This window comes from Canis aureus, chromosome 13, assembly GCF_053574225.1.
Source record: "Canis aureus isolate CA01 chromosome 13, VMU_Caureus_v.1.0, whole genome shotgun sequence".
Taxonomy (NCBI): Eukaryota; Metazoa; Chordata; class Mammalia; order Carnivora; family Canidae; genus Canis; species Canis aureus.
In genome coordinates this window covers 11,597,825-11,616,962 of record NC_135623.1, presented here as the reverse complement: position 1 = coordinate 11,616,962, position 19,138 = coordinate 11,597,825, and the positions used below count along the sequence as shown (strand labels likewise).

Sequence of the window (19,138 nt, the reverse complement as noted above, 5' to 3'; positions counted from 1 at the left end):
CGCCGGCGAGCGCGCTCGGGCTGCGGGGGCGGGGCCGGGCGGGGGGGCGGGGCCGGGCAACCCGGGGCGGGGCCTCGTAGCGCCGGGGGCGGGGCCTGGCATCCCGGGGGCGGGGCCCGGGGCGTGACCGGGGCGGAGCAGGAAGGGGCGGTGGCCGCTCCGCCCCCTGCTCCCGGGCCGCGGGCCGCCTCCCGCCGGCTTCCGCGTCACGGTGCCGACCGCCACCTGCCCGCTCCGTATAAAGGCGCCGCCGGCCTCGCCCCCGGGACTCGGCCCCATGGAGACGCCGCGGGCCGCGGCAGGTGCTCGGCGGGGTGAGGCGGGGGCGCGGGGCGCGGGGCGCGGGGCGCGGGGCGGGCGGAGGGGGCGCGGGCGGCTCGCCGCGGGTCCTCGGGAGCCCCTCCCTCCTGCGACTTAGCCCAAGTTGGGGCGGCCGGGCGGGGGCAGGCCCAGGGTCCCGGGGAGCCAAGGCAGCGCGGCGCTCGGGGCCGCCTCCGGGACACCCCAACCGGAGTTTCCCAGCAACTTTTCCCGCCGGTGGGTCGCCCCGGAAACTTCCTCTGTCGGGCCCGGGAGTCGGGTCGCGGGCCCCTCCTGGGCCTGGGCTGCGAGCGCCGAGCGAGCGGAGGCGGCGGCCTCGGCGGGGAAGCCCCCCTCCTCCCCCTCCCTCCTCCCCCTCCTCCTCCCTCCTCCCCCTCCTCCTCCCTCCTCCCCCTCCCTCCTCCCCCTCCTCCTCCCTCCTCCTCCCCCTCCTCCTCCCTCCTCCTCCCTCCCTCCCCCTCCTCCCCCTCCTCTCCCTCCTCTCCCTCCTCCCCTTCCTCCTCCCCCTCCCTCCCCCCGGGTTTCCATCCCGGGGCCCCGCCCCGCAGCAGCGGTGGGGGTGCGGCGACGTCGTGCGAGGCCGCCCGGGACCTCTGGGTCCCCCGGGCGCCGTGGGGCCGGGGGCGGGGTGGGAGGTGGAGCCAGGCTGCCCGAGTTCAAGCCCTTGCGCCACCAGCTAACAGCTGGATGGATGACCTGAAGCCAGTTCTTCAAAGTCTGTGGCTCGGGTTCATCCTTTATAGAGTGGGGATGACAACTCCCAGCCAGGATGGCTTTTGAGAGGGGAGGAGAGGCGACACATGCAGATGGCTTTGCCTGGTGCCACCGGGTCAGTGTGGCCTCGACCTGCCGGGTGGGAGAGAGCGGCCCCCCAGCCCTGCACCTCTAACTCCACCCGTGGTCCTACAGGAGCTGTGACAGGTGTCTTCCATCCGTCTGAGCTGTGATTGGCAGTGGAGAGAGGTCCGCTCAGGAGGCCGGCCCCACCATGAGTCTGTGGGAGCTTGACGAGCGCAGCTGGCCCAGGTTCCCCCAGGCCGCCTCGGGAGCCCAGCACCCACGACGACGGGGCGGCTGCAGAGATGCAGATGAAGGTGATTTCTTCCGCAAGCTGGGCTACTCGTCGGCTGAGATCCACGGTGCCCTGCAGAAACTGGGGGTGCAGGCCGACACCAACACAGTGCTGGGCGAGCTGTCAAACATGGGTCGGCACCCGAGCGGGAGCGCCAGAGCTCCCTGGAACCCTGCACTCAGCCCCCCCTGGTCCCCCGGGGTGGGGGCACCCCCAAGGCTCCCAGCCTGGAGCTCTCACCCCCGGAGGAGAACAAGGAGGGCAGTGACCTGAGACCTGTGGTCATCGACGGGAGCAACGTGGCCATGAGGTACGTGTCGATTCTGGGGCGAGACGAGGGCCTGCGGCCAGGAACGGTGGCCATATGCTTCTGTCTCTGGTAGAGGGGCTTGCAGGGGTCTGACCCGTTCTCACAGGCTGCCCTAGAGGAAGGGAAAGCCCTTGCTTGAGGCTCTCCCTTAATCCTGATGGCTTCTTAGAAGTGGGTTTATGGGTTTGTTAGGAACGTTTTGGAGTGAGGATAGGAGCTCAGAGATGCGCTCGTGAGCACGCTGCCGGGAAGTGGTAGAGCAGGGATTCGCACTCGGGTCCTTCTCTGCCTGGCGTTCACCACAGGCTCTTCGTCTCTCCCTGAAGACCAGCACTCGTTCTCGGTTCTTCTCCTGCAACCCAAGCCGTATGCTGGTTACGGGATCAGGCTGTGGGGCCAGCTCGCCCTGTGGGAGCCAGTCACTGCAGCTCTCTGAGCTTTCCCTCTCGGTCAGGGAACCCAGCGAACCCCTGCTCGGGGACACTGTGAGGAGCGGAGGCACGAAGCCTGGAGAGAACGCAAGCTGCAGTAAGCGGGAGTTGTCGCCACTGTTACTTAGGGTCTGGGGCCTCTGAGGCCTGTTGTCCGAGACCTGGACCCCCGAGGAGGGAAGGACTGGGGTGCTGTGACCAAGAGTGACCTCGAGGATCTGGCTTACATTGTGGGGCGGGGGTGGGGGGGCAGGTCAGCAGTGACTTGGGTCGCCCCTGCTACAGCCCAGCCACCTGGGCTGCACTGGGCCTGGGCTCCCGCACACCCCCTTCCCCCTGGGGCCAGGAGTCCACCCCACTGAACCTCCCCTTTCTGAGAGGACTGTCACAGGGAATGGGGCCAAGTGAAGCGGGCCCAGGGCCGACCGGACCCTCGACCCTCGGAGCCCAGACCTCCTTCAGTCCAGGCCCCGCCCTCTGGTCAGGGCGGGTGGATCCTTCACCAGGAAGAGTCCCAGTAGCCTGGGTCAGGGAGACCCTCGGACCCTTGTGGGTGAGCCTGGGCAGGGGCCCCTCCCCGGCTGCCCCTGGGGCCTTCCAGGTGGGCGCTTCCCACTCCCAACCCAGCTGGGCCGAGTCAGCGGTCAGGCTGCTCCAGGCCCAGCTCCCCCGGTGTGCAGGCCGCCCTGCCCGCCCCACCTTGATCGGCCTTCCTGTCTCTGAAATGGGCTGAGCCGCCGCGGGAGGTCGGTAAAGCCGGCTCCCTAGCGGCAGCAGGTCACCGCGGGTGCTGTGAGAGGGGGTCTCCCCTGGGGCCTGAGACTTCTTCCCGGGGCCAGCCATGTGCTTTGTGTGTTTGTATCCCGGCGGGAGGAGGGGGGGAGGCGGGGCGGGGCGGGAGGAGGGGGGGCCGGAGGGAGGGGGTTTCTGAGCCGGCGGTAGCAGGAGGGGAATTCCAGCCTCTGACTTCCTGTCTCCGCGGCGGTTCCTGCCCTGCTGCCCCCCCCCAGGGCAGGCCGGCCCCACCGTATGCAAATCGTGGGGAAATTCACCTCTGTTTCCTTCTAAGGGAATTTTTCTCCTCTCGCTGGCCGAGCCCAGGCCGATCTCTTCACCTGGCCGGCCTGGCCGGGCCCTGCCCTGGATCCCGGGGTGGGAGCAGCCCAGCCGAGTCCCTTCGACCTCCCACAACTTAGCCAGCCTAGTTAGCCAGGCTGGGGGCGGGCGGGCGGGTGTGGGGGGGGCGGGAAGGGGTGACCTTCTGGGCAAACGGACTGCGCGGGGGTGGGGAGGATGTCTGGTTTTCCTGTGCCAGTGGAGCTCTCCTCCATTGCAGCAAGAGGGACTCACGTTGGCTGTCAGGAGCCACTCCTGGCCCGGCTCGACTTGAGGAACTGCCTCGTGGTTCAGCTCCTAAGAGCCAGGCTCTCACTACCTGCCTAGCGAGTGTTCTGGGAGCGAGGGCAGCTGCGAGCAGACCTGTCCCCGGCCCAGGGTTTGGATGCCCGAGGCAGGGCGCCGTCCTGGAAGCTCGGGTGTCCCAGTAAAGTCCTGGGGCTTGCAGATGCTGGCCGGGAGGGGGCATATGCACGTACACGCGTGTGTACGGAAGCAGGCGCGGTGGGTGCGTGTGCCGACGGCTTACCCGAGCCAGAGAGCCACGCTGGGGGTTGGGGAGGCCGCAGAGGCCCAGGGACGCAGAGGCCCAGGGAGTGCGGATGTGATGGGGGGCGGGGGAGCACCGGGCTTTGTGAAGAGAAACCGGGGATCCTGTCCTGGAAGGTCCGGGAAGGCTTCTTGGAGCAGTGCCATTTGGCTCGGGGTCTGGAGGAAGAGGAGGAGCTTGCCAAAGGCCTCCCGTCCCCTGTGCCCTGTGCCCTGTCCCCTGCCTACCCCTACTCCACACTTGGGAGCTTCCCTCTCTCCTGGGCCCGGACATGCAAGCTCTGTCTCTTAACCACTGGCGGGGGGACCGAAAATGAGTTGCAGCTCCTCAGGTTCCTTCAGGGTGGCCTCGAAAGGACCAAGGAGGCGTGGGCCTCGTGTGGCCTCCTGTAGGAGCTCGGGACCCCCTCAGCCCACCTGGCCCCGCCGCCAGGGCTGGTGCTTGTACCTGTCTGAGCATCAGCACCGGGGGCAGAGGTGAGCACAGGCTCTGTCCCCCTGTCCCCATCGCCGCACCTGCTGTGCTCTGCTCTGGATCAGTTTGTCAGGGAACGAAGGGGAAAGGGGGACCCTCCTCGGAGGCTCGCTGAGGGGTGCGTGCTGAGCTCTTGGGTCAGGGCCTTGCTCGCGGCCCCCGGTACGCGTGAACGTGCCCTGGGAGCAGGCTGGTGGGCAGGGCAGCCCCGGGCGCTGCCTCCCGCTGGACTCCCGCTGGACTCTGGCTCCCCCGACGGTCTATGGAGACCTTCAGACTGGGGGCCCCGGCCTGTGCCCCCCACCCAGCACCCTCTGTGCCCCCCGGCGGCCCCACCCCCCGTCTCTGCCTTCTCTTGGACTCCAACTACCACCACCCACAGGATGTGGTCGCCCGTGGACTTGCCTCTTTGTGTAACGTTCATTCTGTTTTATTGCCAACCGCGAACGTCAGGGCAGGGGCTGCTGGGGAGGGAGCCGCAGCTGGGGCTTGGAGCCCCCCCCCACAACACCCAGTGTTCCCCGGGAACCCCCAGCCCCCCTTACCCTCCCAGGAAGCCCGTGGGAACTTCCACTACTTTGTGGGGCTGTCTCTGGCCTCAAGGAAACAGGAAAGTTAGGCCACGGACACGGGCTTTTCCTAACGAGACTACAGACGGACAGGCCCGTTTTTTCAGATAGGGAAACTGAGCCAGAGCAAGCCAGCGGGCCTGCCAGGCTGGCTTCTGGATCCAGCCAGGTTTGGATGGGGTGACATCCAGCCATCAGACCACGCAGGGCGGATGTCCCCTCTCCCAGCCCTCCTGCTAACAGTCCCCTGGCTGCTTCCAGATGGTCTTTCTACTCAGCTCACGCCCTCCTGAGGGGCGAGGAGGGGACCTGGGACAGGCATTTGGGGGAACTGGCAGCCTCGGGAGGAAGCTCTTTCACTTTCAGGCTGCGACTCTCCTAAGCCGTGTCCCACTGTCACCGCCTGCCCCGGTTTGGACCATGGATCCTGCCTCCTTCCCTTGAGCCGTCCTCACTCCCGGGCCCTGGGGCCTGTATGGGACTGAACTTTAATCCACGTTTAATCCGGAGCAATCTGGTTTCTCTCCGGTTAGCTTGTCCCTTCCCACCCCCACCGCCAGCACCGCCCAGTGGGCGAGGGCGGAGCAATGACTCAGGGAGCCTGTGTACGTTTGTGTCCCCGTGGTCCAGCGCCCCCCCCCCCCCCCCCCCCCCCCCCGGGTGGGGCAGGAACCAGAAGGCTCCCGAAGCCTTTCCCCCACCCCCAGGTGTGTTGCAAGCGGCCTGACCCTCCTCCACACGGGGAGCGGGTGCCACCGGATTCCTGGGCGGCTCCTCACTGTCGGGAGATGGAACCTCAGGGAAAGTCCTGGTGTGGCCGTCCGGGACGCTGTGGGAACCAGCGGGGAATGCGGGCCTGGGGCCAGAGGGCAGTGGGCTGAGCCCCGCGTCTACACGCCTGGCCAGGGCCCAGGGCCCCGTGGGCCGGCCGCGCCTCGCAGGCTGACCCCGACCCTCCTGGTCCTGCAGCCACGGGAACAAGGAGGTGTTCTCCTGCCGCGGCATCCTCCTGGCAGTGAACTGGTTCCTGGAGCGGGGCCACACAGACATCACAGTGTTTGTGCCCTCCTGGAGGAAGGAGCAGCCTCGGCCCGATGTGCCCATCACAGGTGAGTGGCACCCCTGTCCCGCCTCACCTGGGGTGGCCTTGCCGCCCCAGCATGGCTTCTGCCCAAGAGAAGACCCTCAGGCTGTGTGACCGGCCACCCCTAGGCCTCAAGCAGGGACCAGCTTCTCCTTTCCCAGCTTGCGGCGTCCTCAGCCCCTTCCTGCCTTGGTGTACCTGCGGCTCTGAGCCCCTGGGCCTTGGCCGCCAGGACGCTCGGGTCCAGGCCCGACCCTGACCTGTGCCGCCGTCTCCCAGACCAGCACATCCTGCGGGAGCTGGAGAAGAAGAAGATCCTGGTGTTCACCCCGTCGCGGCGCGTGGGGGGCAAGCGCGTGGTGTGCTACGACGACCGCTTCATCGTGAAGCTGGCCTACGAGTCTGACGGGGTCGTGGTCTCCAACGACACCTACCGGGACCTCCAGGGTGAGCGGCAGGAGTGGAAGCGCTTCATTGAGGAGCGCTTGCTCATGTACTCCTTCGTCAACGACAAGTACGTGCGGGCCCTCGGGTCCCGGGTACCCGGGGGGGAGGCAGACGCGTCCTCGGGCGTGGGGAGCTGCTGCGGGGGGGCAGCTCTGCTGGGGCTGCGGCCTCGCATCTGGGCAGCTTTGGGGGTGAGGGATCTGGTGCCAGGTGGAAGGGGCCGTCGGGCTGGGCCAGGCCGGGCAGGGGGCGGAGCAGAAGTGGGTGTGGGGGGCTATGGTTACTGGTTCCAGCACTGGGTCCCTGGGGACTGACCGCCCTAGGTGCAGACTTCCGGGAGCCCGGCCTCCCTACTGCCCCAAGAGCTCCCCCCTTGAGGGCTGCTCTGAGGGCCCCTCCAGCCGGGCCCCCTGGCCACCCCCCTCCTTGGGGCATTCACGCCGGCGGCCAGGGACGACCTGCAGGACGATCGATCACCAGTTATAGGGGCTGCTCTCCCTCCCATTGTCCCTGGTGGGGTCGCGGTCTGGCCTCTCCCCGGGAAGCCCCTCCATGCCTCCCGCCTGCTCCCCAGGTTCATGCCCCCGGATGACCCCCTAGGCCGGCACGGCCCGAGCCTGGACAACTTCCTGCGTAAGAAGCCGCTGACGGCCGAGCACAGGAAGCAGCCGTGCCCCTACGGTAAGAGACCCTCGGGGGCCCCTTCCCTGTCCCAGCCCAGAGCGGGAGCCCCCAGCTCTGACACCCCGTCCTGTCTTCCAGGGAGGAAGTGCACCTACGGGATCAAGTGCCGGTTCTTCCACCCCGAGCGGCCCAGCCGCCCCCAGCGCTCGGTGGCCGACGAGCTCCGCGCCAATGCCCTCCTGTCGCCCCCGCGGGCCCCGGGCAAGGACAAAAGCGGCCGGCGGCCTTCACCCTCGTCGCAGCCCGGCTCTGTGCCCACAGAACCTGAGCCGTGCGGCCTGGACGGGACGCTGGGAGCGCAGGCGACCCCGGGGCCGCAGCGAGAGGGTCCCCCAGCGCCCTTGGGCCCCGCGGGCAGGAGCCTCCCACCTGGCGGGGGTGGCCCGGGTGGGCGCACAGACTGGTTCCCGCAGACGCTCGACTCCGTCTCGTACACGTCGCAGGAGTGTCTGGACTCGGGCATCGGCTCCCTGGAGAGCCAGATGTCGGAACTGTGGGGCGTCCGCGGCGGAGGCCCTGCTGAGCCGGGCCCAGCCCGCTGCCCTTACGTGGGTTACAGCCCCTACAGGGCGGAGCTCCCGGCCCCTCGGGGGGCCTTCTCGGCCTTCGGAGGGCCCGTGGGTGGCGGCCACTTCAGCGTCCCCGCGGACTACGCGCCCCCGCCGGCTACCTTCCCGGCCCGGGAGTACTGGTCGGAGCCCTACCCGCTGCCCCCGCCCACCCCCGTCCTGCCCGAGCGCCCGGGGCCAGCCGAGGGGGGCCCGTGGGGGGCGCCGGGCAGCCTGGCCAAGGAGCGAGCCAGCGTGTACACCAAGCTGTGCGGGGTCTTCCCCCCACACCTGGTAGAGGCCGTGATGGGGCGCTTCCCGCGGCTGCTGGACCCGCAGCGGCTGGCGGCGGAGATCCTCTCTTACCAGCCCCAGCACCCCAGCCAGTGAGCCGGTCGGAGGGGCCGTCGAAGTAGGGAAGGGAACCCACAAACCAAAGATACTGTAGGATTGGTCCGACCCCGCCCGGCGCCGCCGTCGCGGGGCAGGAGCGATCACCCTGTTGATGCACATTGTATCTGTAGTTTAAGGAGACGCTGCCCTAAGGCGTCGTGGCTGAAGCCCAAACCCTCCTTTCTCGGAGGGCGGGGAGGGCGGCGGTGGGGAGCAGAGGCCTGGGCTGGGGGCCCTGTGCGCGGCCCCCCCTCCGCCCCGTCCCTGGGACGCCGGCCTCGGCTGGCTAGTTAGGCACCGTGTGCCTGCCCTCAAGGGCCCCTCCTGTACGCCAATGAGGCCTCTTGGGTGTTCTCGCGGGGCACCCGGCTTCATGTCAGTAAGCAAGATGCTTCTTAATACCCCCTCCGTCCCGCTCTGTTCGCCGTGTCCCGGCCCCCGCCCCCCGGCCTCTGTGCTGGGGGTCCTCTCGCCCTCCCGCGGGGGTGGGGTGCGTGTATGTACCTGTACAGGTGTAACGTGCACTATCCTAAGTGTAAGTCCTTGCCTCTCTTAACATGTCAATAAAGTTCAATGTGAGCCCTGCGTTGTGCTTGGGGCGTGGCCGGGGCCTTTGGGCAATGGGGGGTCCGCAGATGTGCACCCACCCAAAGTGCTCGGCCCCTTGGGGGCAGGGCCTGGAGTGGAGGGGGGGACCCACAGGTGGAGGTGGGGGGGTTGGTGGGGGAGGTCCCGGAGTTGAAGCAGGTAAGGGCTTGAAGTCCTGAGGCCGTGGTGTGGGGAGGGGGTGGCAGGGGTTGGGGGCAGGATTGGTCTGTTCCCCTTTCTCTCCAGCGACCAGAGCCGAGGACAGAAAACCACCTGGCTGAGAAGAGCGCTTCCAGGACAGCTGAGGAGACGGGGGGGGGGGGGGGGGGTGTGGGGGGGCTGGGTGCTTGGCTCCAGCCCCTTCCTCCCAGGCAGGTGATGCCAGCGTCACCTCGGAGGTTGGGGGTCCTGATCCCCAACTCAGGAACTGGCCTGCCACCAGCTATGTCACCGGGGCAAGTGACTACCCCTCTCTGGGTGGGCCTCAGTTTCCTCATCTGTGAAGCGGGGAGCATGCGTGTTGAGCACATGACCCAGTGCCTGGCACATAGTAAGTGCTGCGGGCTGTGCTCACCTCACCATCCTGACCCTCTTAGTGGCCCCTAGGAGGAAGGAAGCCAGGCAGAGATATACATTTTTTTTTCCAGATAAATAAGATCTAAAGGTTAAATATTTTAAGTGAAAAGCTGGATTATCAAATGATCCCAAAACAAACACTATCAGCAGGAGAAAATGGAAAAAATAGGTTTTTTTTGAAAAAATACAGTTTTAATCATTCTATATTTGGACACCGCACCTAATCTGTACTTATTGTGAAGCTTTTACAATATCTGTATTTTTTCTCTTCTCTTCTTCTCTTCTCTTCTCTTTTCTCTTCTTTTCTTTTCTTTCTTGAAACTGCTTTGCCACAGAACAGCTGCACAGCCTGGTGAAGAAAACGCCAGACTGGCCATCTCCCTGCGCGCTGGCCCCCCACCCCCGCCCACTGCGTTCTTCACCCTGAACATCTTTTCTTTCTTTTTTTTTTTTTTTTTTTTTTAATTTAGAGGGAAAGAGCAAGTTGTGTGGGGGGTGCAGAGGGGCAGAAGGAGAAGCAGATCCCCACTGAGCAGGGAGCCTGACCTGGGGCTTGATCCCAGGACCTGGGGATCGTGACCAGAGCAGAAATCTAGAGTCAGACGCTCAGCCGACTGCACCACCCAGGCCCCCACCCAGGCCCCCGTTCTGTAGAAGCCTGCATTTGAAGTGGGAACCCAGGGGCAAGGTGGGAACGCTCTGAGCAAAGGTTCTCTTGCAGCCCCCACTTGTGCTCTTCGGGGCACCCCATGCCCATTGCTTCCAGCCACTTCGGAAGGTTTTAGCTGCACGAAGAAATGTCATTGCCTTGTAAGATTTTTTTTTTTTTCCAATCAGGTACTGTATTCCAGATTAAAAGGCTATTTATGGATCTTTGTTTTTTTGGGACGGGAAGCTAAAAGACCAGACTGTCCAGTTCGTTATCAGCCACTGGCACGGCCAGGGAAGGCCACCAGCAAGGCAAGGCCGAGCGCCTGGCCGGAGGTCCCAGGGACAGGGCAGGCTGGAGGAGGCCCTGGGGTGGGGGTCTCTGGCTCCACACAGCTGAGGAAGCAAGGCCTCCAGACGCTGCTGGTTTGCTTTGCAAGGGCTCGCAGGCCCTGGGGGAGGGAGGGAGGGCGGCACCCCTACAGAAGCCCTACTGCCCCGGGAGGGGGGCAGGGCCATCCCAGCCACCTGCTCAGCAGGGGCCGCCCCAGCAGCACCCGCCAGGCCCGCCGGCGCACTGCGTGGAACGGGAAGGCCACGAGGCCTCAGGAGCGGCCTGGAAGCAGCGTGTGCTCCCTGCCACCCCACCAGCCGGGGGCCAGCCCCGAGGGCCGCAGCATGTGGGGTGTGGGGTGAGGAGCGTCCGGGCAGGAGGCAGGGGCCCCTCGGCGCCGCCACCGCACCCAGGACCTGCAGCCACGGGCCACCTGGCCCCCGGGCCCGGGCCTCCCCATCCCGCCTCCCGCCCGCCGCAGCCCCTTCCCTCCCAGGGCCTGGGTGCTCCCACTGCCCACAGGGGGGCCACAGGGGGGCCCTGCGCAGCTCCAGGCCGACCAGGAGACCCCTCAGCTCGCTGGGGCCCGCCGGGGTGGAGGGGTGGCAAGGCCTGGCCATGCGGCCTGCGCAGCCCCCTCCCCTCCAGGCCCGGGCTCCCCGACTGAGCCCCAGGCTGCGGCGGCACGTCTCACGCGGGCTCCTGGGGCCCGGAGGGCCGCAGAGACCCCCAAGCTCCGGTGCCCAGGGGACCCAGCCCACAGGGCTGCCCCGCTGCCCTTTCCTCCTCCGCCTTCCTGCCTCCAGGGCTGAGCGGCCGACGGGGAAACCAGGGAGTATGCAAATCCCTGCATTGCTGGGAAATGATCCTGGGGAGCTCCCGGAGCGCCAGCCCCCCCCACCCCCAGGCTCTGGTCAGCACGGCCTGACCCAAAGGCGGGCTAACCTCCCCAGGGGCCAGGGTCACTACAGAAACCTTGGCCTCCCTGGGCAGAGAAGCAACTGGGCCCCAGTGGATGAAACTTGGAACCCTCCCTTGGGTGTCCCCACCCCACCTCCCTGCCTGAGGGAAGCCCAGAGGGCCCTCAAGGTCCGTCTGGGGGACTTCAACCAGGAGCAGGAGGGCGCTGGGGCTCCAGGGGAGTCGCTCTCCCAGCCCCCCCAACCCCCAGCCCCGGTGCTGGTGCGGGGCAGTGACTGGGGAGAGGCCACCCTGACCGCTTCCTTCCCCCCTCCCCACCCCATCTCTTCCCGAACACAGAAGGGCAGGACCCCTGCCCGGAAGGAGGGGCTGGAGGGGTCTCCAGCAGAGAAACTGGGGAGGACACATCTAGGACCTGGGGGGCGGGGGGCATGGAGCCAGCACCTCAAGCCCTCAGCCCAGCTGGTCCCCAGAGGCTCCTGCCCCCCAAATAAGGCAGTCCCGGGATCCTAGCACTTTTGCTCCAGGGCTTCTCAAACCTCTGGCTCAGTTTCTTCCCCAGGACCGTAGCTCGGTGGGTGGAGTCGAGGGCGGTAAGTAAGAGCCGGTTCTGGGGACCTCCCGGTTCATGGGAAGGGTGTGGGAGATCTGGCTCAAAGAGGCAGGAAGCAGAGCCCTGCAATTAAGGAAACTCAAGCCATCCCAGGCCACGGTATGTAAATCCTTCCAGCTAGTTCCTGGATGGGGAGGAGGCCCCAGGCTGTCAGGCTGGGATGCGGCCTTTCGAAGCCCATCTCACGGCAGCTGCTGGCCGTCTTAAACTGGCCACTCGCTCACGAAACGGCCGCAAAACCAGGTGGAGGAAAAGGATAAGATGACCCCAACACCCCCCCCAAATCTGAGCCCCGGGAGGCCGTGGCGCTTGTGGGGCTTTGCCTGCCACCTGCTGGCGCCTCCTGGTACGACCGTCTATGCAGCAGGAGACGGCTGGGCCCCCAGGGCCTGCAGCACTGGCCTCACAGAAGCACCTGGAGACAAGCATCATCAACAGGGTCCCAAAACGAGACTCTAAAGAGAATTATATGGAGAGCGCTAAGGCAAAAATGGGAATTTTTGTTTACTGTTGTTTTTTTTTAATATGAGCTCTATGCCCAGCGTGGAGCTTGAACTCAGGACTCTGACATCGGGTCGCATGCTCTACCGACTGAGCCAGCCAGGGATCCCCTACAAGGGGAATTCTTAATGGCATTTGCAGCTCCACCCTGGAAAGCAACACCAGAGGCAAAAGTCATGCCTTTTACAAAGCTGAAAGCTCCAGAATATTCCAACTGTTATGGGGAACAGATTACCCCAGAAAAATCCTCAGGAGCTGCAGGAATCAAAAGGAATGGACAAGGAGAAAAAAAAAAAAATACAAGTATTCACGTGTAAAAGAGTGATCTGGGCGACATAAAGTCACAGTGAGATCCCTGACGCATTTCCCCACGGCGCAGCAATCCCACCACTAAGAATCATATTTGCAACACTGCCCGAAATGGCAAAAGATGAAAAGCAGCATTAATGCCATCAGTAGAGGACTAGTTACATAAATTTTGGTGTGCTGTACGCATATAAAGGAATGTTCGGTGGCCAACAGAAATGAGGCCTGTAAGCTGCATTTCTAGAATGCTTTCTAAGCTGTACTACCAGGTGGGAAAAGGCACATGCACGTGTGCATATCACTCCTGTGTGTGCAAAGCTCAGCCTCTGGGAAGGACAACTGGCCACGTGGACTTTTTTCATTGACCATTCTCCCGTACTGCTGGAATATATGCCACTGGCATACGAATTATTTATTCCAATTCAATCTTTTAAAGCCTCTTAGGGTACAGAAATAAGCTTTGGGGGTGCGGGCGGGGATCTGAGGAGGGTTACTTCAGCCAGGGGGCCTCCAAAGGTTTTTCTTATACACGAACAGTAAGCACCTTGAGCATACACACCCCCGACACGTTGGTAAATCATGACCACTGTCCGTTTTGAGGATCAAAATGGTTGAATAGCAGCAGTTGCTTGTGGTTCAACCTAACATTTATTTATCAGTTATCCACACGTACTGATGAGTGCTTATGTGTTTTTTTTTTTAATTTTTTATTTATTTATGATAGTCACAGAGAGAGAGAGAGAGGCGCAGAGACCAGGCAGAGGGAGAAGCAGGCTCCATGCACCGGGAGCCCGACGTGGGATTCGATCCCAGGTCTCCAGGATCGCGCCCTGGGCCAAAGGCAGGCGCCAAACCGCTGCGCCACCCAGGGATCCCAGCTTATGTGTTTATATAACACAAAGTGACAAGTCAAAAAGGCTGAGCCAGAAAATAAATGCAAATGCAAGGCCTGCTATGTCGTCCCCTCACCTCCCCCCAGCACGAGCCATCCTCCGTCGGGGGACTGGCGCCCCTGCACTCAAGTGGGAGGTCAGAATGAACACCACAGCCCATCTTAGCAGTGAAAATGTTTACTCTACAGGAGTTTTCCCAAACTGTTTCCAATCCTGAAGCTTACCACTTAGAAAATTCCAGACACAGTAACATTTACGAGAACACAGGAGAACCCCAGTTCCTTCGTATCATCTCTGCGTCTTCATGCACCTCACCTTCCCAGGCCTTGAGCAGGGCAGCAGCCTGGGGGAGGTACATGCGAACAAGGACGCACGCCTGTGCTCTTGCTCCACGTGGCACCAGCGCAGTGACCCTGGCGTGGGGCTTCAGACGTTGAGTTTTTAAATGTAGTAATTCATGCCTCAGTACTTTGGAGTGAGGCTGAGGGGCAGAGAAGTCATAATAAAAGCAAAAACTAGGTTGCAGAGTGTTTCAAAACAGTGTATTCACTCTTTTCAAAGTCAGGCCATTGAAATACTTGTTTCACGTGTCAAGGGATCAAGGGTACTCTTTGCAGGAGACTTATTCTGTAGCGCCCAAAGACTCCATTTCTCAAAGCAATCCGAAGGCCCCTAAGACGCGTACAGCAGCTTCGAAAGCCCCTGCTCTCAGCGCACACCGGCCCTGCCCAACTCCGGGCACTTACCCCAGTCCCTCCCGTGGCCCTACAGAGCTGCCCATCCTTGGCTTTGTGGGTTGTCCCTGCTTTCCGTCTTCAACCTGCAGGGTCTGGTGCTGTTCAGAACATTCTGAGTTTCAACAAAATAAACTATTTCCTCAAAGCCCCTGGAAGAGCAAGCATATTGAGACTCCCTTGGGAGCTTTGTCCAGACACCATCCTCCCAGGAGGAGACATAAAATACAATTACCAAGTGCTTGGATTTTTTAAAAAATGTCTTATCACTACCAAGAGGAGCAAAGGACAACCTCTTCCCAGTGTGGAGATGAGAAGGCTAAAGGCCTAAAGTAAAACACTATTCCTGACTCAAATAATCTGGTGAAGGCCTGCCTAGAAGGAAGGGGTCCTGGCAACCCTTCTGGCAGGGTCACGGGTCAGGTCTCAGTTTGTCAGAATAACATAGTTACCAATAACCAGTCACAAATATCACAAGCACGGTAAGCATCTGTTTTGTTTTTGTTTTTTTTCCTTAAACCTTCCCAATTTAGAGAACATAAGCAGTCTCTCTTAAGTATCTTCAGTCTGTGGCCAGCTTACAAGGAAACCGGGAGGTCCCCTCATCAATGATTGAAAACTTTACAGAGGAAATGAGTATAGAGCAAGCAGCCTGCCTCTAACCAGGATCATACGCACACGTGTGTAGTCATATACACAGGCATGTCTTCACATAATACAGTTTTTTAAGAGCAATCCCACCGTATCTCAAGCAAATATCCAACTATGAGAGAAATATTCTCAGGTTTGCTGTGTGCTTTCCTCTGGGTCACGGAGACTGCAGGAAGCCCCGCTTCTCTCTCCCGGGAAAAGAGATAAAAACTGACAAAGGAGGGTACAGAAATCTTCTAGTCCTCAGTTTTCAACTTTATAGCTGTTTTTTTTTTTTTCTTTTAAGGAACAATCTAAATATAAGCAGCTATTTTCTTAAAAACTTTGACATTGGAGTTCTGCTACCAAAGACATCTAATTAGCCACGGAGTCAAAAAAAAAAAGTTTATTTGAGAACAAGAGTGAAAGCTTTTGCACATCTGACAAGGTAGACGCGTTTTGCTAACAGACGCCATCCGTATTCAGCTCTACCAATATTATCACAATGGAACATACTTGTTCTAACAAAGATATGGGCCTAAGTCGAGGACTAGGACTGGACAGCATCGAAAGAAAGGCGGGGCCCCAAATCTCATCCCCTAGACTGATTCGCAACATAGGATTTCAATCAGACACTCCTCATGCAGTGGTTCTCAACCTGGCTTCTTATCAGAACCCCAGGGCCTCTGTGGCAGGAAATCCCAGGAACTAGACTGTACCCCAGTCAGAGTCTCTGGGGGTGGGGACCTAGGCATCAGTAGGTCTGTAAGCTTCCCAGGTGAGTCATGAGCGGCCGAGATAGAGCCCCACTCAAGAGGCAGGAGTTCAACAAATCTGCAAGTTCCCCAGCCCGGCTGGCTCTGGGAGGAAGGGGGGGGGTCTTGCTGGGCATTGCTGGCTCTCGCGGATCCTATTTCTCACTCTGCTCAAGAAGTCCAGGCATTACCAGCTTTGGGTGCAAAGTTGAGCCCTTCCATATGCCTTAGTGATTTTTAGAGCAATGTTTAGTCAGGCAGATACCAGCAAAGAGAGAAAAATGGAAAAAGGGAGAAATTTCCATAAGGCATGATACGAATAAATAAAATAAGTGAAAAAACAATCTCAGGTTTAAAAGTAAAGCATGAGAAGTCAACACCTGTGAAATTTTATTTATATAAAAGAATAAAAATATCTATTTTAAAAGGATTGATTTAAACTTAGGGTTTTTTTTCAGCTTTTCCTGTTCCTTGAACACGAAACTGCTTCCAACGCAGAAAGATTTAAGATAGGTAATTATTAAATAAACCCTCTCTACCTTCCCCCTGCAAAAACACAGAGCCAAGTTCCCCATTTTCTCTATGATAAACCAGATTATTTTCAGTTAAGAATGTTGGCAACTGCATGAAGCAGATTATCAGATATGTTGGCAGGAAGGTATGAGCTGTACAACGGCATTACAAAAAGTCCCCAAAGAAAAGAAGATGGTAAAAACAATAGAAAAATAATAAAACACAAACAAAATAAGAAAATGCCAGATATTTACAGCCTCCCTCTGAAACGTGACCTATGTTCTACCTTCAGCATAAACAAAACCAGAGAACATTTCTCAATGGGTATCACAGATGAAGCTGGTGCCAGCCAGTTTTGGGGGCGGGGGTTGGGGATGGGGGGGTAGGGGATACACATTCATTCCAAGAAGGGAGAAATGCAGAGTTAGCAACTTGCTGGAATTATAACCATGTCTTGGTCTTCTTGCAGTTCTGTTACTAAACAGGACACACAGTAAATGATCCAGTGTGGTCTTACAGAAATGACTTGTCACCACGTTTCAGAACAAACTATTCAGAGTCACAGGCACTGGGTCTGGGAAAGCAGAGGTGGATGGCCGCGCACTCAGGTGAGGGATATTTATCTTTGTGAGGTTGGAGGAGGGAAGCAGGGCTCTACAGCCTGGAAGCTTCTGCACTAATGAGTCTTCTAATAGTCCTAAAGAGAGAAAAACACAAGTCCCAACTTACTCTCGGCAGAACATTAGTTGGAACCTAAGAAAAAAACTCATTTACAACCCTGCTGGGGATTGTTCTGTAGCCAAAAATTCTACTTCAAATGCAACAGACAATATTTCACATCTGAAAATGTCCCGTCTTCCAAGAGCACAGAGGGACCAAAACCTCAATTCTGCCCTTGTTAGGCCCCCTGAGCTCACCAATCAAAAACAAAACAAAAATAAAAATTAAAGCAACCGGTATTAACAATTCATTCTTTAAGCAAAGGGACTTTTTCTTCAGTAAAACTGTGTGACCCCTTTCTCTATCCAAAATATACCAAAAAGTAAGTAACACCTGAAAGTTGAAGTGTATCCAAACGGACACCCCAGCCTTTAAGAGGAAAGGCGTAACCTGAGATTAGGAACACTCAGCTCTGAAGACAAACACATTTTTCTAATCATCTACAAAATCACCAGCCTCTCTGAAATGGTCTGGCTGATACTTACAGCTCGTGGTTTTTTGTTTAACTTCAGATCAATCCTGTGATAGAAAAGATAAAAGATATTTGCATTTTAATGTACGGAAAGAGGGGCCAGGAATCAGCTACTGCATAGGGCACAAGCTATAACAAAGACTATTTGGTTAAGTAAAACCCACATTCTTCATTAGACTATGTCATATTTAGTTGTTTACCCAGATATTATTAAGCAAGTATTTAAAAACATAAGCAGATACTCTCGCCACAAGGCAAACTTAGATGACAAAAAGAAATATACAGCAGTTATAAAAGCCATATAATTTTAAAGCTATTCAAAACTATGTGTTAAAGAGATTGGATTAAGAGGGCATGCTCTATGTTAATGTGTTAGCTTTTTAACTGTATCACTGATAATCACTGAGACACATAATGATTAAGAACATGAAAGAGACTAGGAGTTTGCATTTCTGGACATGAAACACAAAAGAAATTAAACAAATTTCAATTTTCAAATCTTTCCAAAGCAAAATATCAAGATCTTAAACTATTAATCTCCTTATGAAGCAAAGCCAGAAAATCAATTTAAATGTGAATTAAAGTAAAGGTTATCTATTTTTAAAGAAATTAAAATGCATAAAAGTGAAGTTTACTTAATTTTGCTTAAGTTATTAAATAAAATGTTACCTCCATCACGTTTTTCTGTTTTTAAAAAAAACTTCCCAGCCTAACCTAATATACATACCTACAATTAAACAGATAAACTATGGGTTAGAAAGGTCTCAAAAAGGCATATTGGTCTCTACACACTAAACAACACAGCACAAATACTAATTCAAATCAAACTTACTCAAAGTCATAATCAAACATGCCAGACGGGCTGAGGGGCAGCATTTGAAAGGAAGAAAGCAATAGAAATTAATATACTAATTGAATAAATTAGTCGATTAGCCACCCTAGCAAGATTCGTAGAAACAAAATCAGCTTTAAGAATCTTAAGCCATAAAGTTTCAAACATCAAAGCACCAAAGATTCTGTGGTTGGGAGAGTCCCTTCCCTCACTGGATTTTGTATCAGAAGAACAGACTATGAAAGGAAAAGTTATTTCATTAGAAAATGAGGGACCTGCAGGCCGTCTATTAGGTGCCAGATTCAGAGTTAGAACTTTTAAGATATGTACTTGTAGTGAAAAATATAAATAGGACATTAGAAGAAACAGAGAAAGAAGGGTTTAGTCATATAATGAAAGGTGCTTTGAAGACAGTACTAACAATTCAGCACAATATACTTTGACCAACATAAAAGATCAAAACATTATAAATTTTTCTCAAAGAAAACATTTTGCAGCTTTTAACTCAACTTAAAGTTATAAGTTCTAGGAATGCCCAGGGAACATGGTACTCTTTTTTCTAGAGTATTCATTATTCATTTGGCCAAGGGTCAAATGAATAAACTTTGGTGACAGTCTTGTTCCAGAGAACTGCAGAGCCACATCACTTTGCCCCTGAACTGGTGAAGGCAGGTAACTGTTTATGTCAGGGCTAGTATTAAGAACACCCCAATGTACAGCATCCCTACTAAATAAAACAAAGGAGAGCTGATATCCACGAGCACCTGAACCCAGGGATCTGGAAGGGAACAGTGCAGGGGAGGAGGCTGTTTCGGACATCGCTGCTGACAGACCATGGTCTGGGCAGACCTCCAAAGCAAACATCAACCCTGAGCATGATACCACTCTTTGGCTGGCTCCAACACCTTTCACACTGTAGGCAGGTGCTAAAACAATATGCAAAATACTCGCTTTTCCTCCTGGCCCATGTTTGTAAGAGTGAAGCTAAAGCAAAGTGTAACTTCAATCTCTTATGTAACTGCCTCACTTAAGTCACTTGGGGAAGAGTACACAGTGTACAAACCAGGAACTATCAATTTAAATCTCAGGGGCGCCTGGCTGGC

At 57.8% G+C, this 19,138-nt stretch overlaps 2 protein-coding genes across 8 annotated transcripts in view; one reads left to right on the top strand and one right to left on the bottom strand.

Annotated features, from left to right (window-relative positions):
- Positions 1 to 1,294: 1,294 nt before the first annotated feature.
- ZC3H12A (zinc finger CCCH-type containing 12A) lies at positions 1,295 to 8,578 on the top strand. Its single transcript, XM_077844717.1, is given in 8 exon segments — positions 1,295 to 1,335; positions 1,337 to 1,413; positions 1,416 to 1,511; positions 1,514 to 1,703; positions 5,813 to 5,952; positions 6,207 to 6,441; positions 6,949 to 7,055; positions 7,137 to 8,578. Coding segments are annotated over 8 exon segments (1,731 nt in total). The 5' UTR covers positions 1,295 to 1,309; the 3' UTR covers positions 7,997 to 8,578.
- Positions 8,579 to 9,379: 801 nt separating this feature from the next.
- The window catches only part of MEAF6 (MYST/Esa1 associated factor 6), a 29,447-nt gene continuing 19,688 nt past the window's right edge, over positions 9,380 to 19,138 (bottom strand). For 3 of the 7 annotated variants that reach the window (XR_013350270.1, XR_013350271.1, XR_013350269.1), the window contains 3 exons: positions 17,873 to 17,930; positions 17,217 to 17,250; positions 15,135 to 16,708 (listed from right to left, as the gene is read on the bottom strand). Coding sequence is in view for 3 of the 7 variants with exons in the window: in XM_077844713.1 (XP_077700839.1) it covers positions 9,395 to 9,512 (118 nt within the window). In the remaining 4 variants the exon portion in view is untranslated. Of the gene's footprint in view, positions 9,513 to 15,134; positions 16,709 to 17,216; positions 17,251 to 17,872; positions 17,931 to 18,035; positions 18,066 to 19,138 lie in introns of those variants that run through there. The other 4 variants (XR_013350268.1, XM_077844714.1, XM_077844715.1 and 1 more) reach the window with 4 other exon arrangements.